Source organism: Aedes aegypti, chromosome 3 (assembly GCF_002204515.2).
Source record: "Aedes aegypti strain LVP_AGWG chromosome 3, AaegL5.0 Primary Assembly, whole genome shotgun sequence".
Taxonomy (NCBI): Eukaryota; Metazoa; Arthropoda; class Insecta; order Diptera; family Culicidae; genus Aedes; species Aedes aegypti.
Window position 1 is genome coordinate 155,860,131 of NC_035109.1, and position 17,991 is coordinate 155,878,121.

Genomic DNA, 17,991 nt, shown 5'->3' on the forward strand with positions numbered 1-17,991 from the left:
TTTTCGCCGTTTTCGGCCGGTTTAGCACCGATTTTCACCAAACCTTCACTATCCTCTTCTTCTTCGCCACCGCAACCACTGATTCACACGCGTTTCGATCGCGAAAACCGCGAAAAACTCAGAAAAACACCTGGTTTATCTCGAGCGCGTGCACAAAGGCAACCGGTCAACACAGTGTGTCGGAACGATCTGATTATTTTTCAATGCTTGTAATATCCGAAGATATTATCTTTAATTTCTAATGGTATTTATTTTCAACTAGCTTAATTTTTTAAGCTTTTATCAAAAAAAAAATAATAATAATAAATTACAAAGAATTAACTTAAAAAAAAACTATCAAGTTTATTGTTATTATATTTTTTAGAAAAATAGTTTTGTCCAAAGCGGATACCGCAAGTCAAACCCACAGCTAAATGTGGTTCTATAATTTCACTCTTTTACTTAATTTTGAACATGGTGCTCATCTTGCCCCAATGGTGCAAACTGATTAAAGTAAACAAAACAATTTAAACATTTTTGTAAGTCGATAAAATTTTTGCTCCAGATGATCTACAGAAGATTGTTCAATAACTATACGGCCAAAAACATATGAATTAATTTGTTTGCGCAACTAAAATATCAGTTTTAAATGATTAAATCTTATATGAAAAGGTAAATTTTTGAACAACTATGTATTTTTGACAATATTTACGTTGTGTTGTTGATTTTTTGGTTGAAATGTATGACTGTCATATCAATTTAATGATATTCATCAGAACCTCAAATATTTTTTTGAAAAACTTCGGTAAGAACGACACAAATAAGGGGTGCTCATTAGTGTGGGACAAAATTTAGATTCTCGCTCCTATTTTTTGGATTGCATTTAGGTCCCATAACAACTGTGCAAAATTTCAGCTCGATCGAAGAAACTATATTTTAGCGCCAGCCGTTTAAAGTTTGTATGGGATTTACTATGGGAAAACATACTTTTGCAAATAAAAATCACCAGAGGTCGCCCATTGACATCTATAAAAATCTGAACACAGATCTCGATAGGTATTTCTACGATGAATAACATTGCCGAAGACCGCAAAAGCAATCCGATGCATGTGAAAAAAAGTTATTAAGCATTGTCTATTCGGAAATTTTGTCCAATTTTGTTATTAATGTTATTCCTTTACGTGTTAATTAACGTCGCCTTGCCAATAGGTTTTCATTGAATAACTTTTTTCACAAGTGTCGGATTGTTTCGCGGTCTTCGGCAATATTCTTCATTGTAAAAATACCTATCGAGGTCTGTGTTCAGAACTTTTATAGATGTCAATGGACGACCTTAGGGGGGTCTGTAGCCTTGAGGTTACGCTTTCGCTTCATAAGCTGAAGGTCATGGGTTCGATTCCCAGCCCCTCCACAAAAAAACCCGTCCAGCTACCAGAAGACACCTCACGGAGGACCGTGCTTTGGGGGAGCACCTCCATTCTCCGTCAGTATCAGATGGTGACTGACACAAACTGACCCTCTTCGCAGGCAGCTAGCCTCACTAACAGCAGAGCTCTCTCCTACCTGCTCGGTGTGAGAGTAAAAAGAGTTGGAGAGAGTGTAGATGTAAATATAGATCAGTTAAAAATAGATCTGTATCAGTTAAGAAGCTACAGATCAACTGATTCCGGCTCAGTAGTGGCCACGAGCACGGAGTGCCTTACAAAACAAAAAAAATGGACGACCTCTGGCGATTTTTCTTTGCAAAAGTATGTTTTCCCATAGTAAATCCCATACAAACTTTGAACGGCTGGCGCTAAAATATAATTTCTCCGATCGAGCTGAAATTTTGCACAGTTGGTATGGGACGTAAATACAATCCAAAAAGTGGACAGGAGCGAGAATCTAAATTTTGTCCCACACTATTGCACATTCAAGGGTCTGACTGTGCTCCTAACTCACCCTCAGTTTGTAATCTTCACGCCAGCTTGAAATTATATTTTCCCGAAGTGAAAGTAATTTTGATGAGTGATAGCCGTACTATGCAGTAGTTTAACAAGAATCTTTAGGTCAGAAGACAAAATCTGAATTTTGTAATAATTGCCATTGCTTTGAAATTCACCCAACATCTAATCAAAGCTATCAACAACAGCGATCAATTATCAAAACTCATCGCTTCCTGGAAAATATAATCCCAAGCCCAGAGCATTTAATTGCAAAATAATTAAAAGTAAATAACTGATCCATAAATCGTGTTCACATTGATTCATATTTGTGGACAACTTTTTTGCCGATTCATAAATTGTGGTTTAAGACAATGTTCAAATAAGTGAAAATTTCAAATGTTTTCAAAAATTTTAATGACGACATTGTACATGAACTGTAGGTATATACCCCACTTTATAATTTGGCATTGATTTCATAAAAAAATATTGTTTATTTTGCTCTCTATAATTTTTCAAATTTAGGTTGAGCCATAAATGATTCATAACTGTGGGACCAGTGAACTTCATAGTGCTTTTTAACAAAACAAATCAGCATAAGCATAAACGCAGCTATGTATTGGGGACTTCCTTAGCCGAGTGGTTAGAGTCCGCGGCTACAAAGCAAAGCCATGCTGAAGGTGTCTGGGTTCGATTCCCGATCGGTCCAGGATATTTTCGTAATGGAAATTTCCTTGACTTCCCTGGGCATAGAGTATAATCGTACCTGCCACACGATATACAAATGCGAAAATGGCAACTTTGGCAAATAAAGCTCTCAGTTAATAACTGTGGAAGTGCTCATAAGAACACTAAGCTGAGCAGCAGGATCTGTCCCAGTGAGGACGTTAATGCTAAGAAGAAGAAGAAGAAGAAGAAGAAGAAGATAAACGCTGCTGCGGGGGTTGGAAAGCAAGATTTATTTCGTCTACCAATACCAAATATCAGAAAACAGTTCTATTGAGAAGTTGAAAAAATTATCTTCAGAAACTTGTACACGACACTGACAAGTATTGTACAAGATGGCCTTACAGTTGAGAAAGGATACAAACTCTAGTGGAATGAAATAGTATAGTACTTAATTCGGTTTTCATTTATTTATAGGTAATCTACTGAACAGCTCGAAGATTTATTATCAGTCAGAAACCATTTTTCTCATGGCTGTAGCGATGGCCGACTTGTACCTCCACTCACGATTTCAAAGGCACTAATCTGCAGAAATATTTAACGTACGAAGTTGATCTTCTTATTTTAAGCTTTCTGTTAGTGCACTAAGCCAAAAAAGGAAATAGTACAGTTGTTTAATGTTTTTTTTTCGATAGATATGTACCTTCAAAGTTTTGATACATAATTGAATTTGGAATCCAAGCAGTTTCAGGTTTAAAAAAAACCTTGAAGACCTTCCATTAGAAAAATATGAACTTTAGAGACTTACATTAAAATAGTAACCAAGTCTCCGAAAGGAGTCCTGATTGTAATGTAATTACTATCTATAAACTGCATGTTACTACTCACCTTCTTGAGCTTGCACAGCTCGACCAACGAGAGATGAACAACATTGTCCAGATGAGAACACTTGCTGCCCCCACTTCGAGCCATCGTTCTTTTTCCTCCTTGCGTCTAGTATGCGCCTTGCTGAGTCGTTGGGGTTTCCCTTTATCCGTTCTTCAGGTCTTTCTCTCTCTCTCTGTGTCTACGTCGAAATCACACTTGTTTGCTTGAGCCACGCCACACACGATTCCACCACAGTCGCGAATCAATCCGTCCAAACTCTCAGCCGAGGAAAAACATCAACAAAAAACTTATGTAATCTTCACTCGTTGGCGGTGTTGCTTCTGCTGCTTCTGTTTCGGTTGCTGCAGTTGTGCCATCGGATCGATTGATGGTCAGTCATTCGGATGGGTCTCCGCGGTTTTCAGTACCACGCGTCCTAGAACATGTCATCGCGATTCTCTGCGAGATAAGTACCTATACTCGTTGTTCTACTTGGGCTTTGCGTTCTCGAACGTCCTTCGAATGGATCAATAATTTGTTGGCACCGTGTTATTACCCTCTGATGCTTGCTCAACTCAACGCCAATCCATAGTTACATACAGTTTGGCACAGAGCATCACTAAATTAGCTGCGGGTCATTCCATGTCAAATCGGACAACTTGTTCGAAGTTTTCATGTAAATGTGTGGACACACTTGTCATTTATTTGGCATTTCAATGAACAGGATACAGTTTTAGAAGATAATGAAGCTTTCATTTTTTTTTTTAATTTTGCGGGCTTATCAGGGAATTTCAGATTTTCGTTTAGGTCTATAGATTACTTGGGATAATGGAAGAATTACAGAAAAACTGGACGTAGGAACTCGTGTACGGTTTCTTGGAAAATTTATCTATTATTACAGAAACTTATAAAGAATTGGAAAAATTTTCGCAGTAATTCCAGGGGGGCAGACAGCTGTAAACGCGCAGCTATTCAGCAATACCAAGCTGAGGGTTGTGGATTCAAATCCCACTAAGCTGAGAAACACGCTCTGTTCCAGTGGGAACGCAACGCCAAAAAAGAAACAAAAGGAAGATGTTGGAGACATCCCGAGAGAAGTCTCTGGAGGAACTTCATGCGGAATCTCTGAATGTATTTGAGATTGATGAATTCCTGGGGAAGCCTGGAATAATGCGTGAAGAATTTTGAAAAGCAACTTGTTTGACACTTCGTAAATTTTTGGAAATATAATTGTGGAAATGGCTGGAAGAATTACAAAAAAAAAATACCGTAGTAGCTCGTGGGGTCATACATTGAGTGCGACACACAAAATTTGGAATTTTTTGACCCCCTTTTGTATGATTAACATTCACATGAAAATGATTATATGCGCATAGGGGCAGTGCATGCTTTCTTTACGTCGAAATTCATGAAAGTAGCATACCAGCATTCGTAGTTGTGGATCGCTCGCACGTATCACACGTGCTTTATACCTGATATATACTTCGTAAAGTCCATACGTGAAGGAATGAAACGCTTCTGATAATTTTAGGTTTAGGAATGGATAAAACACACTTTAACTTAACACTAGACAAATAATCTGAACTACACAAAACCTTGCCCAATAGCAGCTTTTTCGATAGCTTCCACCGGTCACCGATTTGTGAACATGCGAAACCTGAGACACATATATCATGTGATGCCATGAACTTGAAATGTTCAATAACAATACGCAGGGTGTCCATTTAAAATCAGTTTTCAAATTCCCGGATTTTTCCCGGATACCTAAAAGTTTAAAACCGAATGACTTCATGGTCTTGTGACTTTACATTTCCCAGACATTTCAATAGAAAGTTTTGATATTTATTTAGGCCTTCAAAATATTCGTTTTCAAACTTTGGATTACAAAGTTTCATCTAATGCATAATGTTTTTATTTTCTCCTTTAAAAAACTTTATGCAGTTCGATAAGAACACCATCTGTATTGGTCTGTATTGGTCAGTATTAAGATTGTCCAATTCAGGATATTTCTCAATTCAATACCCTGATAGCCCTACATGTTTTTCCTCTTCTAGAAATCCATCTACGATTGACTTGGTCTTAACCGACTCTAGTCATCTTTGTAGCCAATTAGTTACTCATGCTGATTTTGATTCTGATCATGTTCCTGTTACATTTCAAATATCGCATGAAGCGATTCTCAATCCTATCAGCTCCACTTTCAATTATTTACGAGCCGGCTGGAATATATATGAAACGTATGTTGACTCTAATCTTGATGTTAACATTTCTTTAGAAACTAAAATTGATATTGACAATGCTCTTGAAACTTTAACAAATTCCATTGTTGAAGCCAGGAACATTGCAATTCCAAAATGTGAAGTAAAATTTGAATCCGTGATTATAGACGATGATCTTAAACTCTTGATCCGTCTTAAAAACGTGAGGAGAAGGCAATTTCAACGCACTCGTGATCCTGCTATGAAAATTATATGGCAGGATTTGCAGAAAGAAATCAAGAAACGTTTTGCAGATTTAAGAAACAAAAATTTTGAAAATAAAATTTCTCAATTGGACCCCGGCTCTAAGCCCTTTTGGAAATTATCTAAAATCTTGAAAAAACCTCAGAAGCCTATACCGGCATTGAAAGAGGAAAACAAATTATTACTAACTAATTGCGAAAAAGCTCAAAAACTTGCTATGCAGTTTGAAAATGCGCACAATTTAAATTTAGGACTTACTAGTCCAATTGAAAATGAAGTTACTCAGGAGTTCGAAAATATTCTCAATCAAGAGAACGTTTTCGAAAATGCCTGGGAGACTGATTTGGAAGAAGTGAGAACTATTATTAAAAAATTCAAAAACATGAAAGCTCCTGGCGATGATGGAATTTTCTACATCCTCATCAAGAAACTTCCAGAAAGTAGCTTATCATTTTTAGTTGACATATTTAACAAATGTTTTCAATTAACATATTTTCCTGACAAATGGAAAAATGCTAAGGTTGTTCCAATTTTAAAACCAGACAAAAATCCTGCAGAAGCTTCTAGCTATCGTCCAATCAGTTTGCTTTCCTCCATCAGTAAACTTTTTGAAAAGGTTATTTTGAACAGAATGATGGCCCACATCAACGAGAATTCAATTTTTGCCAATGAACAGTTCGGATTCCGCCATGGACATTCGACCACTCATCAACTTTTACGTGTAACAAATTTGATCCGTTCCAACAAATCTGAAGGCTACTCTACTGGTCTTGCTCTTCTAGACATAGAAAAAGCATTCGACAGTGTTTGGCATGAAGGTTTGATTGTAAAATTGAAAAATTTTAATTTTCCAACATACATTGTTAGAATAATTCAAAGTTATCTGTCAAATCGTACACTTCAGGTTAATTATCAGAACTCCAGATCTGAAAGACTTCCTGTAAGAGCTGGTGTTCCCCAAGGCAGCATTTTGGGACCAATATTATACAATATTTTCACATCTGACTTACCTGAGTTACCTCAGGGATGTCAAAAATCTTTGTTTGCGGATGACACAGGCCTCTCCGCCAAAGGACGAAGCCTGCGTGTCATCTGTAGTCGATTGCAAAAAAGTTTGGATATTTTTTCTTCATACTTGCAAAAATGGAAGATTTCTCCTAATGCTTCCAAAACTCAACTAATAATATTCCCACATAAACCAAAAGCTCTTTATTTGAAACCTTCAAGTAGACATGTTGTCACGATGAGAGGGGTTCCAATAAATTGGTCAGATGAAGTTAAGTATCTAGGACTCATTCTAGATAAGAATTTAACTTTCAAAAATCACATTGAGGGCATTCAAGCCAAATGTAACAAATATGTAAAATGTCTCTATCCCCTTATTAATAGAAAATCAAAACTTTGTCTTAAGAACAAGCTCTTGATATTCAAACAAATTTTCAGGCCAGCCATGTTGTATGCTGTACCAATATGGACTAGCTGTTGTAATACCAGGAAGAAAGCTCTGCAGAGAATTCAAAATAAAATTTTGAAAATGATTCTGAGGCTTCCTCCCTGGTATAGTACCAATGAGTTACATAAGATATCCAATGTTGAAACATTGGAACAAATGTCAAATAAAATAATCAATAATTTCAGGCAAAAATCGTTACAATCTTCTATTGCCACGATTAATGCGTTATATGTTTAGGTTAAGTTAGGTTAAGTATATTAAAAACTTTTTTTTTCTCTTATAAGCAGGTGAAATCAACACCTGTAAAAAATCTGAACTGCTACGTCAAATGAAATGTAATATGTTGTTAACAAAATGTTAATAAAATCTTAGATTTGTTTTACCAAATTAGGATGATAGTGTTGTCTAATAACACAGAACACCTAGATATAAGAAATAATGAATGTAATGTTTGAAATGATACTAATAAAGAAATTAAAAAAAAAAAAAAAAAAAAAAAAAAAAAAAAAAAAAAAAGATTGTCCAATAATGAAAAATAGTTCCTGAAATATTAACAATAAGAAAATATTAACTGTAATTTCATAACTAAATATTGAGTATACAGAATCAATCAAAACATATGCAAGTTTTTCTTAACAAAAATGTCAAATTTGGAGGACCAAAAATTATTTAAGAGTCTTTTTCAAATTAAATTCTCAAAATGCTGTGGTTTGAACACAGCTTCAATTTCGAAACTGTTTTGAACAATCAGATATAAAGAGCTTATTGAGAAATCTAATAGACCAACTAAAGATTTTTAGCAAACTTTACAGAACTGAAAGTTTGCTGAAGTTACTCTTTGACCAGGTCTTCGATATTTTGAAAATAAAAATTCATTTTGCTTTCCAAAAAATCACTTGTATATTCCGAAACCTTTGAATAAAATGTTAACCAGAGTGAAATAACTTTTTAATACATACAGTACTTTCATTCAAAAGTGTGAAGATTGCAAAATCCGGTCTATTAGTACTACACAATGGCAACGTTTGACATGCCCTGTTTTCTGAGTCCTGGTAAAACTCAAAAACCTAATCTGGCAAAAAAAGATGACTAGCTTGCAAAAAACTGGCGTAATTCAAAACTAACAGCTTTGCAGCAATCCTTACCAAGAATGTCGTCAAGAGCTAAACAAAAATATGCCCAATAATACTGAAACTGTAAAAAATCACTCAGATTCCCAAAAAAATAATTTTCAAATCAGATTTTTTACCAACTGCTAGAATTATTCTAAGAATTTCATAAAAAATAAGATCTTTTATAGAATTTTTATAGAATAGAAATCTCTTATGGAACCCGATAACTACTTTTCAGTCATTTTCCAAAGAACTTTCAAGTATCTGGTCAATTATCGCCTCGATTCCCCTTAGGATTCTAGCAAACATATTATCAAGAATTTTCCATGAACTTTAATGAAAATCTATCAACATCATTCTAACATACTAACTTGCCTTAGTACCTTGCTAAACATTTGTCAAGCATCAAATCATATTTCATAAAATTTCCTTTGAATCTACTTAATATTTTCAGCCAGAAATTCAGCAAAGAACTAACAAGAAGCCGGTTATAATTGTAAAAAAAAACTGCCCAGATGTCTCTTGAAACCAAATCATTTTTTTTTACAGGATTTTGCTAAAAAACTAATTATATCAACTCACGAAAAGTCATGATGTAAAGTGTGAATTGTAAAGCAGTCGTGCCCTCCTAACAAAATTTCCTAGCCTCGTCCATAGTACTTTTTCCCGGTTTGTTCTAAAATTTCCCGGGTATTTCCCGTATTTTTCCCGGTCATTTGGAATTCCCGGGTTTTTTCCCGGATTTCCCGGATGGATGGACACCCTGAATACGGCATTGTGGGACATTCCGTTATAAATATTTTCAGGTAGCTTCAGTACACCAGTGGTCCGTGCAACAAAGATGAGTTAAATAGTTGCTCAAGTAAACTTGCTTCCATCATGAGCGTCGTAATGGAACATGAGTGGAAACTAGGTACCTAGTTTTGAGAATCATTTCTTTGTTAGTTGGTTAGAACAAATGTTATCCAAACGATTCTACCAATTGTTTAATTGGCCCATTTCTCAGATCTGTAATCCCATATTGATATTTTTTCTGTTTCTGTTGAGTCCGTTGCTCGATAAATACTTGTTTTTAATTATGAATCGTGGTTTACGGCCAACCAGCCGAGTGGAAGTTTAACAACTACCGAAAAGCTAAACATTACATATAATTTTGCAATTGGATTAGATGGACAAATTGATGTGAAGATTTGCGAAAAAGTTACACGTCTTCTCAGTGAGAATCGAACTCACGACTCCCCGATCTCTAGTTGGGGCGCGTAACCACTACGCCATGAGAGGATTCATGAACGCAGAAGTTAACCAGAATTCGATTTCAGCTCAATAATCACGTGGTCCTTTTTCGCAAAGTGCACCTCTTTCGGAAGAATTAGATGCCCATCTAAACACAACGCTTTCTATATATATATCCAATGCCTAGCCCGAGAGCGCATTGTTTTTTAGTCCATTTCTCGCATACTCTGAGATAACGCCCTAAAAACCATTGGTAACCACGTGTGTAGCTCGTTGTTTCTGAGCAAATGAAAGAATAAGCACCCAAACCAACATCACGGACAGGTAGATAATGATCTTTTCTTCCCTATAGCGTTGGTCAATAACATGAAAATACATTCAAATGCTCAGAAACAACGAGCTACACACATGGTTACCAATGGCTTTTAAGGCGAGATCAGAAGTTATGCGAGATTTAATCCAATTGCAAATTATATGTAATGTTTAGCTTTTCGGTAGTTGTTATTTATTTGAATGTTTATTTCTTTTGATAACGCATTCTTTGATTGATTTTGTGTCAATTTTTGACAGCTGGAAATGTTTCATGCGCAGTTTACACAATTTTGTGAGAGATTTAATATAATCAAATTACCGTCATTTACGCAACGTTTTACGGTGTTAAGTGAATACCCTTATTGTTTCCATTTCTGGGAAGAACGCGTATACTGAGTATACGCGACGATATTCGGTTTGACACTATTGACGGTCTATTTGCAACTGAGTATGATATCTAACTCCTATCGTTTTTTTATCGGTCAGCGGAAAGATTATATAAAGATAGGATCCGATAACGATCGGTGATTCGATCGCATGCTATGAGGGCTAAATACAATGCTACATTGACTGAACCTGGGAGGGAGACACAAATACTACACACGAAATATGAAACAACACTTTTCCAAACTGCAAGATAACTCCCGCTCACCAACGATATTTCTGGACAAACTTTGAAAAAGGGCCATAGCTTTATGTGCATTGAATTTTAATTTTTATTGGAAAAGAGTAAAAAGATGCGTATTTTAATACTAACTTTATATTCAATCAAATTAAAAGGTGATATCGTGGCATTGCTATTGGGTGTGCAGGAATTGATTTTAAACCGATTGTTGTCAACTTTGTTGAAATGCAAAAATATGTTTTGATCAATTACGCGCTTTTATCATGTTTGTCCATTTTTTAAAATCTGAGCTCACGGTGACAGTCCGTAACAGCAAAATCTCGGCTCACTATGACGTACCGTAAAATGGAATAACTTTAATAGTTTTTTTTTTTTCGAAGAAAACTTGAATATTTATGCATGCTGTTTCAAAGAATTATAATTTATATTTTTAAAACAAGTACTGGTATCCTAACTATCGATTGCAGTTGATAGATTGCCAAAAGATTTATTTTGTATGGATATAATCTATATAAATAAAAATGGAATGATGTTTGTATGTCACGAAATGACTTACGAACGGATGAACGGATATGAACGATTCTTTCTCCGTTTTGTTTGTTAAGGGTTCCGACGTGTTTATGTGTATAAAAATCCTAGGATATTCACCGGGAAAGTTGGAAAAACGAGCGTGAACGGAACTGTCATTTTTATGGGACAATCAGTAGTGTTTTTCAACAGCCTACTTGATACCAAGACGAAGTTTGCCGGGACCACTAGTTTTTAATATAATCGAAAGACGATTTTCTGTTTTGGGGTATCTTTGATAGTGGAGTATGAATCAAACAAAATTGAATGAATTACGGTAAATTTATAGGGCGTTGCATACCTCTAGGCGTTTAACGCTACATGGAAATTTCTGACTTGGATTATAAAAATGGTCCCAGTTTATACAAATGGTTTTCGCTAAGAGATTTGAGACCGAATTAATGTTCTACTATAACTAGACTGTCAAGGATAAGTAACGAACTTATTATGACTTCATCAAATAGTGATCGTAGGACAGACTGATTGTAAGCGTTTCAAAATGCTAAAATCTTATAAATTTTCAATATTTGCATATAAATCCTCAAATGTACTTAACTGATTAACAGAAACTTTGTTATTTCGATTAGCATGTTGTGCACTATTAAAGTTACCCGCATTATCAAAGTTACCCCGTCATACGGTACATAAATTGTGTATCGGCTGTAATGTTAATGGGTGTGGTTCCTTAACTAAACTTTCGAAGTTTCGATGGACATTTTTATGAAAACAGAATTGAGAATTTTTTGGAAGAATTGTAGGAGCGATCCTTGAAAAAACTGCTAGAGAAATTCCTAGAAAAGTTCCTACGAAACATAATAGTGAACCACAGGTCGAATTTATTGGGGAATTCTTAGAAAATTCCTCAAAGATTTCATCGAATAACACCTGTTACGAACTCTCCTCTGGTAGTGCCGCACCTGCTATCCAGCACCTTGCGCATTAGATCAGAGTGACAGCGATGACAACGGATTGGATGACATGTATGGCATCAGACAAAGGAAGGAGATTTAAAGATAGATGTTTGTAGCGCGTATTTTCGGCTGTAATTGCTAATATTTTTACTAAGAATCTTTATACTTTGGTATTAAACTAATTGAACTCTCAGGTGAGAACAAATTATGAAATTATAATGAATTCATACAGTATATGCCGATTGTTCTAAGGTTTCCCATTTATGAGGTTATCCCTTGAATTTGCTTCGTCAATGCGTTTACTGACATAACTATCATTAAGGTAAAACTACAATAATTATACCCCTGTAAATTCTAAAAATAACTATTCAGTCAGGTCATATTCGCCCTACCCGAGATTCAGTTTGCACTGAGTAGCGAGACAATAATTAGAGTGCTTAATGCATAAAACGTAAGTCAATCTGAAATTGTACCAGAACAACAAATCTAATAATGTAATCTCGAAAACTTATTCATACAGACTCAAGTCAAAAAAGTATACAAACTTACTTTATCGATCCTACGTGTTAATCAGGCGGAATTCTACACGTACCGCTCTGTACCAACTCAACTTTTCACTTTTAGAACGTTTAATTTCCGGATTTACAAAACGACGAAAGTAAGATTTTCAACTTTCGCAACCTAACCACTACTTTCGCCGCCCCGCTGTATGGAGAGACAAAGTGACTTAACCACGAATCAAAACAAAACACTACTTGAGCCGATTTTACACTGGTAGAAAAACGTCGAAAGTAACTGAATGAAACGGCTTATCATTTTCTTATAATTATTTTTGTGGGAAATAATAGAAACTACCTAGTTTTTGAACGTGAGCTGGGTGTATGCAAAATTTGAGCGAAGTACACGGCAAAAAAAATGTTAAAAAGGTGATTCATTTTAAAACAGTTTTAGAAGATAGATTGTAATTTTTCCTTATTAATTTTCTCAAAACCGTATAAAAGTTACTTACGTCGATTTGAAAAAGTAATCGAGTAATTTGTTTTTATAGGAACTTTAACGTTACCCGAATAAATTCGTTAAAAAGTTCGTGACGTCTCTGACTCTGTGGATAAGGCCACAACACCACTAGGCATATTTGGTGCAATTCCTGAGGGTAACCGTGGTTTATTGTTAATTATTTGTAAGGAATCTTTAGAAGATCTCCAAGAGTAAGAACTGAAGAATTCGATTACAAAATTAGTAGCAGGATAATATTTAGAGAAAAACCTAGGATAGTCTTTGGAAAAAAACAATGTGCAGTGAAACCTCCATGAGTCGATATTGAAGGGACCATCGACTCATGGAAATATCGAGTAATGGAACAGCAATCCTTTGGAACGCTATTTCTAGGGATCATCATAGTAACCATGAAATTTTGTTTTTAGTATGTTTCCATGAGTCGATATCGGGTCATGGAACATCGACTCATGGAGGCATTACTGTAATCCCTAAGAAAACTACTGGATAGAGTGGCTCATACATGGAGTAAATTCTGGAGACATTCATCTAAGCATTCTTGGAAAACCCGCTGGAGGAATTTCTGGGATTGGTAAGGCACACTAGGGCAAGTTGAAACGAGTGGGTCAAGACGAATAAAAAGTTTTGAAATGATGTCAATAAATGTTACCAGATTTTTCTTCTCTAAAAGTTTTTCCATCTGTTAAATTAAAAACTTCCGTAAAAATTATCATATTTTTGTGTACTGTTGGAAATAAAATTTTGAATGGACTAGTTTAATGATTGCTCAATACATCTCAATCTACATGCAAAAAAACTCCATATAGTTTCTTATCGAGAAATATTTTATCTTAACATTCTTCCCTGAGACTATTGTATTGATTTGACATGGAACGACCTCGGGCAACTGACAGGCCCTTCTTGATGACCCCTTCTGCTAATATTATTTCGTAAATATTACCTTCTGGCTTCTGAATTGCAATCGATGTTGTCAATCTTCTGAAACTTCTCCAAGCTGCAAAAAAGTCACCACCTTCTTAATCCTTGCATGACGGTCCAAATCTTCAAGAAAATCCACGTACAACAATAATTACTGCTTCCAAATTCTTGCAAACGCAAAAACACTTCAGTCAGGCACCATGTCTCCTTGACCCAAGAGATTGAACACCTTGCCTCTCCTCCAGCCCCACCACACACATGAGCAATCCACACCCCCCCCCACGATGCAAACTCCTTTTTTATCACACCTTTGTGGCCAATCGAACTTCAATTCGAAGACTCAAGTGCTGCACTGCGGATTCGGAACAGGTCTTTTCACCACCAGAATTCCGTCGAATTCTTCTTCCGTCCGGAACGCGAATACCGAAATAACCGAGCACTACACGTCAAACGCGAAACTATAATATTGAAACAGCAATTACAGTCCACAAAATAAAGATAAAACACCAAGTTTTTCACCAGAAATTTTTCTACAATTTGCTGTTGCAAGAATGACGAGTAATATGAAGCAGCTTCGTCGTGTCTTTGAAGTGACTGCTCCCGAAGCTCGCTGATCGTGCGATTTTCTTCTGCTGTCAAAGTTCGGATTCTGACACGCGACGTGTTTTTGTGCGCGACGGACGCGAACAAAAACAAAAATGGGCGATCCCGGCAAGAGCAAGGTACATGATGACGACAAGGTATTGCTGTTCGCATTTGAGATGCAAATCTTGATTAAACGTCCTTCAAATGCGGAAACACAAAATAATCCAAGGACACCTAGCAACGATTGTATAAATCAAGCGACCTAGCAAGAAAAATCTATCTTTGACATCGCATTTCTTGAGAAAAATCTTACCGCATTCGGTGTTCTCGCATTTGATATTTGCATTTCAAACGCACACAGCAATATTGTGCATTCAGATTTTTTCGACATTAGTTTAATTTTCGCGAAGAAAATCATAAAATCCAAAATAAGATGTTTTATGTATGTTGGCCAGAGCGTTACGCGTATAACATTATAACTTGGCTACTGCCGATTGATTTTGCCGTCAATGACCCAACCCAACCACTTTTAAAATCCAGTGTTGCTTGCTGTCACTATCAACGCTTGAAATTTACTGATTTGTACACCCGAATAAAAAATACAATACAAACACAATATAACGTATTGTAACAGTACCATTCAATATATTGGATATACAATACAGTATATGTAAAATGACAATACAATTACAGTACAATATATTGTTTTGAACAGTTCAATGTATGGTATATGAGATTTTTGCAATATAATGTATGGGTGGTTAAGTATCGTAACAATACAAATATAGAAATTTTCTCATACAAACATTTTGAAAATACAATACGATATAATGTTCATGTATTGTCTTGATTAGCAATTTGTGTATTGTTGTACAATACAAAAACAATTCAACGAACTGTATCATGGTTGCATTCGTCGTTACAGCTAATGTCAAGTGACTTCTAAAAAACTACTTATTTTAACTTTTTGAATATTTTTCACCCAACATTTCTTGCTTTCTGAACTTGTTTTGTTTATTTCTTTCAGCAAAGCTACATAGAAAAAAGCAACAGTTGTTTTACGCAAAAATAGGAATTTGACCAAAATTGTAAGGTATAAAACCAATTGAAAACAATACAATGTTCTGTTACAATATACTATATTGTTTTTGAATTGTATATCCAAATAAGAATAATATTGCTTCGACATTCAATTACAATACGCTGTATTGTATCCAATACGTTATATTGTACATTAATGGTTTATTCCATTCACTGAATGATACGTTTTTATCCGGACAGGCCGACTGCGATACAATTCGGATCATTCCATATCACATCAACATCATGCTGTTTACTCCATCACCGATGCATTGATGGCGATAGACTATGGATATCACTGATGGGTCAAGTTTACCCTTGAATTAAGCAAATAAAATGGCAATTTATCAGTACGATATTCTTGATAGTACTGCAGACGGATTGAAACTGTGTGTTGGTCACTGAAAAACATTAATAGCGTGGGTAATTACCACGTGATCACTCATTTTGCAGTGAGTGTGATCTAGAGCGCGATGTCGCATCACCGCTGTTGGTTGTCAGATCAAAGTGATATTGATAGTTTGCAACTGATTTTGATAGCTTTAGTCCATCAGCCATCAGCTGATATGACTGATATTGTGCAACTCTGCTAAAATCCCAAATTCGAGTAAACCGCATTAGGTTTTTATACACAGTCGGGTTAACCCTGTGAAGGAAAACTTTAGGTTCATTCAAGTTGATAATATCTTTGTGGGCTTCGTAGCCGTACGGTTAGTGTCACCAGGCATTTAGCCGCATTGTGCTAGGGAGTGTGGGTTCGATTCCCGCCTCAGGCCGGTAAACTTTTCGTGAGGAATGTTTTCCGACTATGCCACTGGGCGTTGGGGCCCATTCACAAATTTCATAACGCTGAAGGGGGTGGGTGGGTATCCTTAGGATGTTACAGCTCATACAAAATTCGAAAAATATTCATACAAAATGCATTACGAGGGGGTGGGTGGGTGTCAAAAATGACCGTTTTTGGCGTTATGAAATTTGTGAATAATCCCTTGCATGCTAGTCCGTTGTCTAGTGTGGTGCTTCCTTCAAAGGGCATAAATGTCCATAGGCCTATTCACATGACGTCTCAAATGTTGGAGTATGCAATGATTGTGCCTCGTATGCAAAGCGGCAACACTGGATGTGTGTAGCTGTATGAGTGAGGCGGCGCTGAAGGCAGTCGCAGCGGCGGCAGTGAGCGCGCCAAATAGGATGAAGAAAGGGAGAATGGAAAGTTTGCCATTCATCCGTAATGTGATGTTCGATCCGTTCAGACGTGTTTATTAAAGTTCTCGTAGCGTACAGTAGTTGATTTGTAGTTGTGTTCTTTCCTACCGAAATCCTGGTTCTGTGTTCCGCTTCGGTGACCCTGTTCTGCGTTGTGGTGTGTCCACCTCTGCCCAACAGGTTATTGGCCCAGCAGTGCCGAAGGGAAGGTTCTGGATTGCGTAGGAAAAAGGATCCGAGAGAGCGAAAGTGATCACGCCGTGTGTGAGTGTGTGTGAGTTGTATCTCCGCGGTGGTGATTTTGCGTGGTCAAAATGGCGGATGTGAACAAGTTTGCGTTTGCCAGACTGAACAATCAGAACTGGCAAATATGGAAGTTCCGGATGGAGATGCTCCTGACCAGGGAGGAGCTGTGGTATGTGGTCGGTGATGCGAGGCCGGCTGTAGTGACCGATCAGTGGACGAAGGACGATAGGAAAGCTCGTGCCACTATCGGATTGTGTATTGACGATAACCAGTTTGCACTGGTGAAGGAAGCAAACAGTGCAAAAACGTTTTGGGATCAGTTGCGTGGTTATCACGAGAAGAACACGGTAACGTCACGTGTGTCTTTGTTGAAGAGGTTGTGCTCGTCAAATCTCGCGGAAGAAGGTGACCTTGAGAGTCATCTGGTGGTGTTGGAGGATTTATTCGATCGTTTGTCGAATGCAGGCCAACAGCTGGAGGAGTCACTGCGGATTGCGATGATCCTGCGCAGCTTGCCTGATTCGTACGGTGGTTTGGTCACGGCGTTGGAGAGTCGTGCCGATGCGGACATCACGATGCAGCTTGTGAAGTCAAAGCTGATCGATGAGTTCGAACGTCGGAGGGAGCGTTCCGGCGAAACGTGTGAGACGAAGGCGATGAAAAGTGTTGTTGTGCGAAACGATGTGCAAAGCGTGGGTGGACACAACGATAGAGCGCCGGTGAGAAGATGCTATTTTTGCGACAAGCCCGGTCATTTGCGTCGCGACTGTCGTTCGTTTTTGCTAGCGAAGCAGGAGCTAGAACGAGAGTGCGAAGATAAGAAGAAGCCG

General features: G+C 37.0%; 1 protein-coding gene across 3 annotated transcripts in view; it reads right to left on the reverse strand.

The window, feature by feature from the left end:
* LOC5572305 (ubiquitin carboxyl-terminal hydrolase 20) overlaps positions 1 to 14,656 on the reverse strand; it is a 54,640-nt gene extending 39,984 nt beyond the window's left edge. For 2 of the 3 annotated variants that reach the window (XM_001653949.2, XM_021854463.1), the window contains exons 1-2: positions 14,067 to 14,655; positions 3,456 to 3,950 (exon numbers count right to left, since the gene is read on the reverse strand). In XM_001653949.2, the coding sequence (XP_001653999.2) occupies positions 3,456 to 3,539 (84 nt within the window). In that variant the 5' untranslated portion in view covers positions 3,540 to 3,950; positions 14,067 to 14,655. Of the gene's footprint in view, positions 1 to 3,455; positions 3,951 to 14,066 lie in introns of all 3 variants that reach the window. The other variant, XM_021854464.1, reaches the window with a different exon arrangement.
* Positions 14,657 to 17,991: the final 3,335 nt, after the last annotated feature.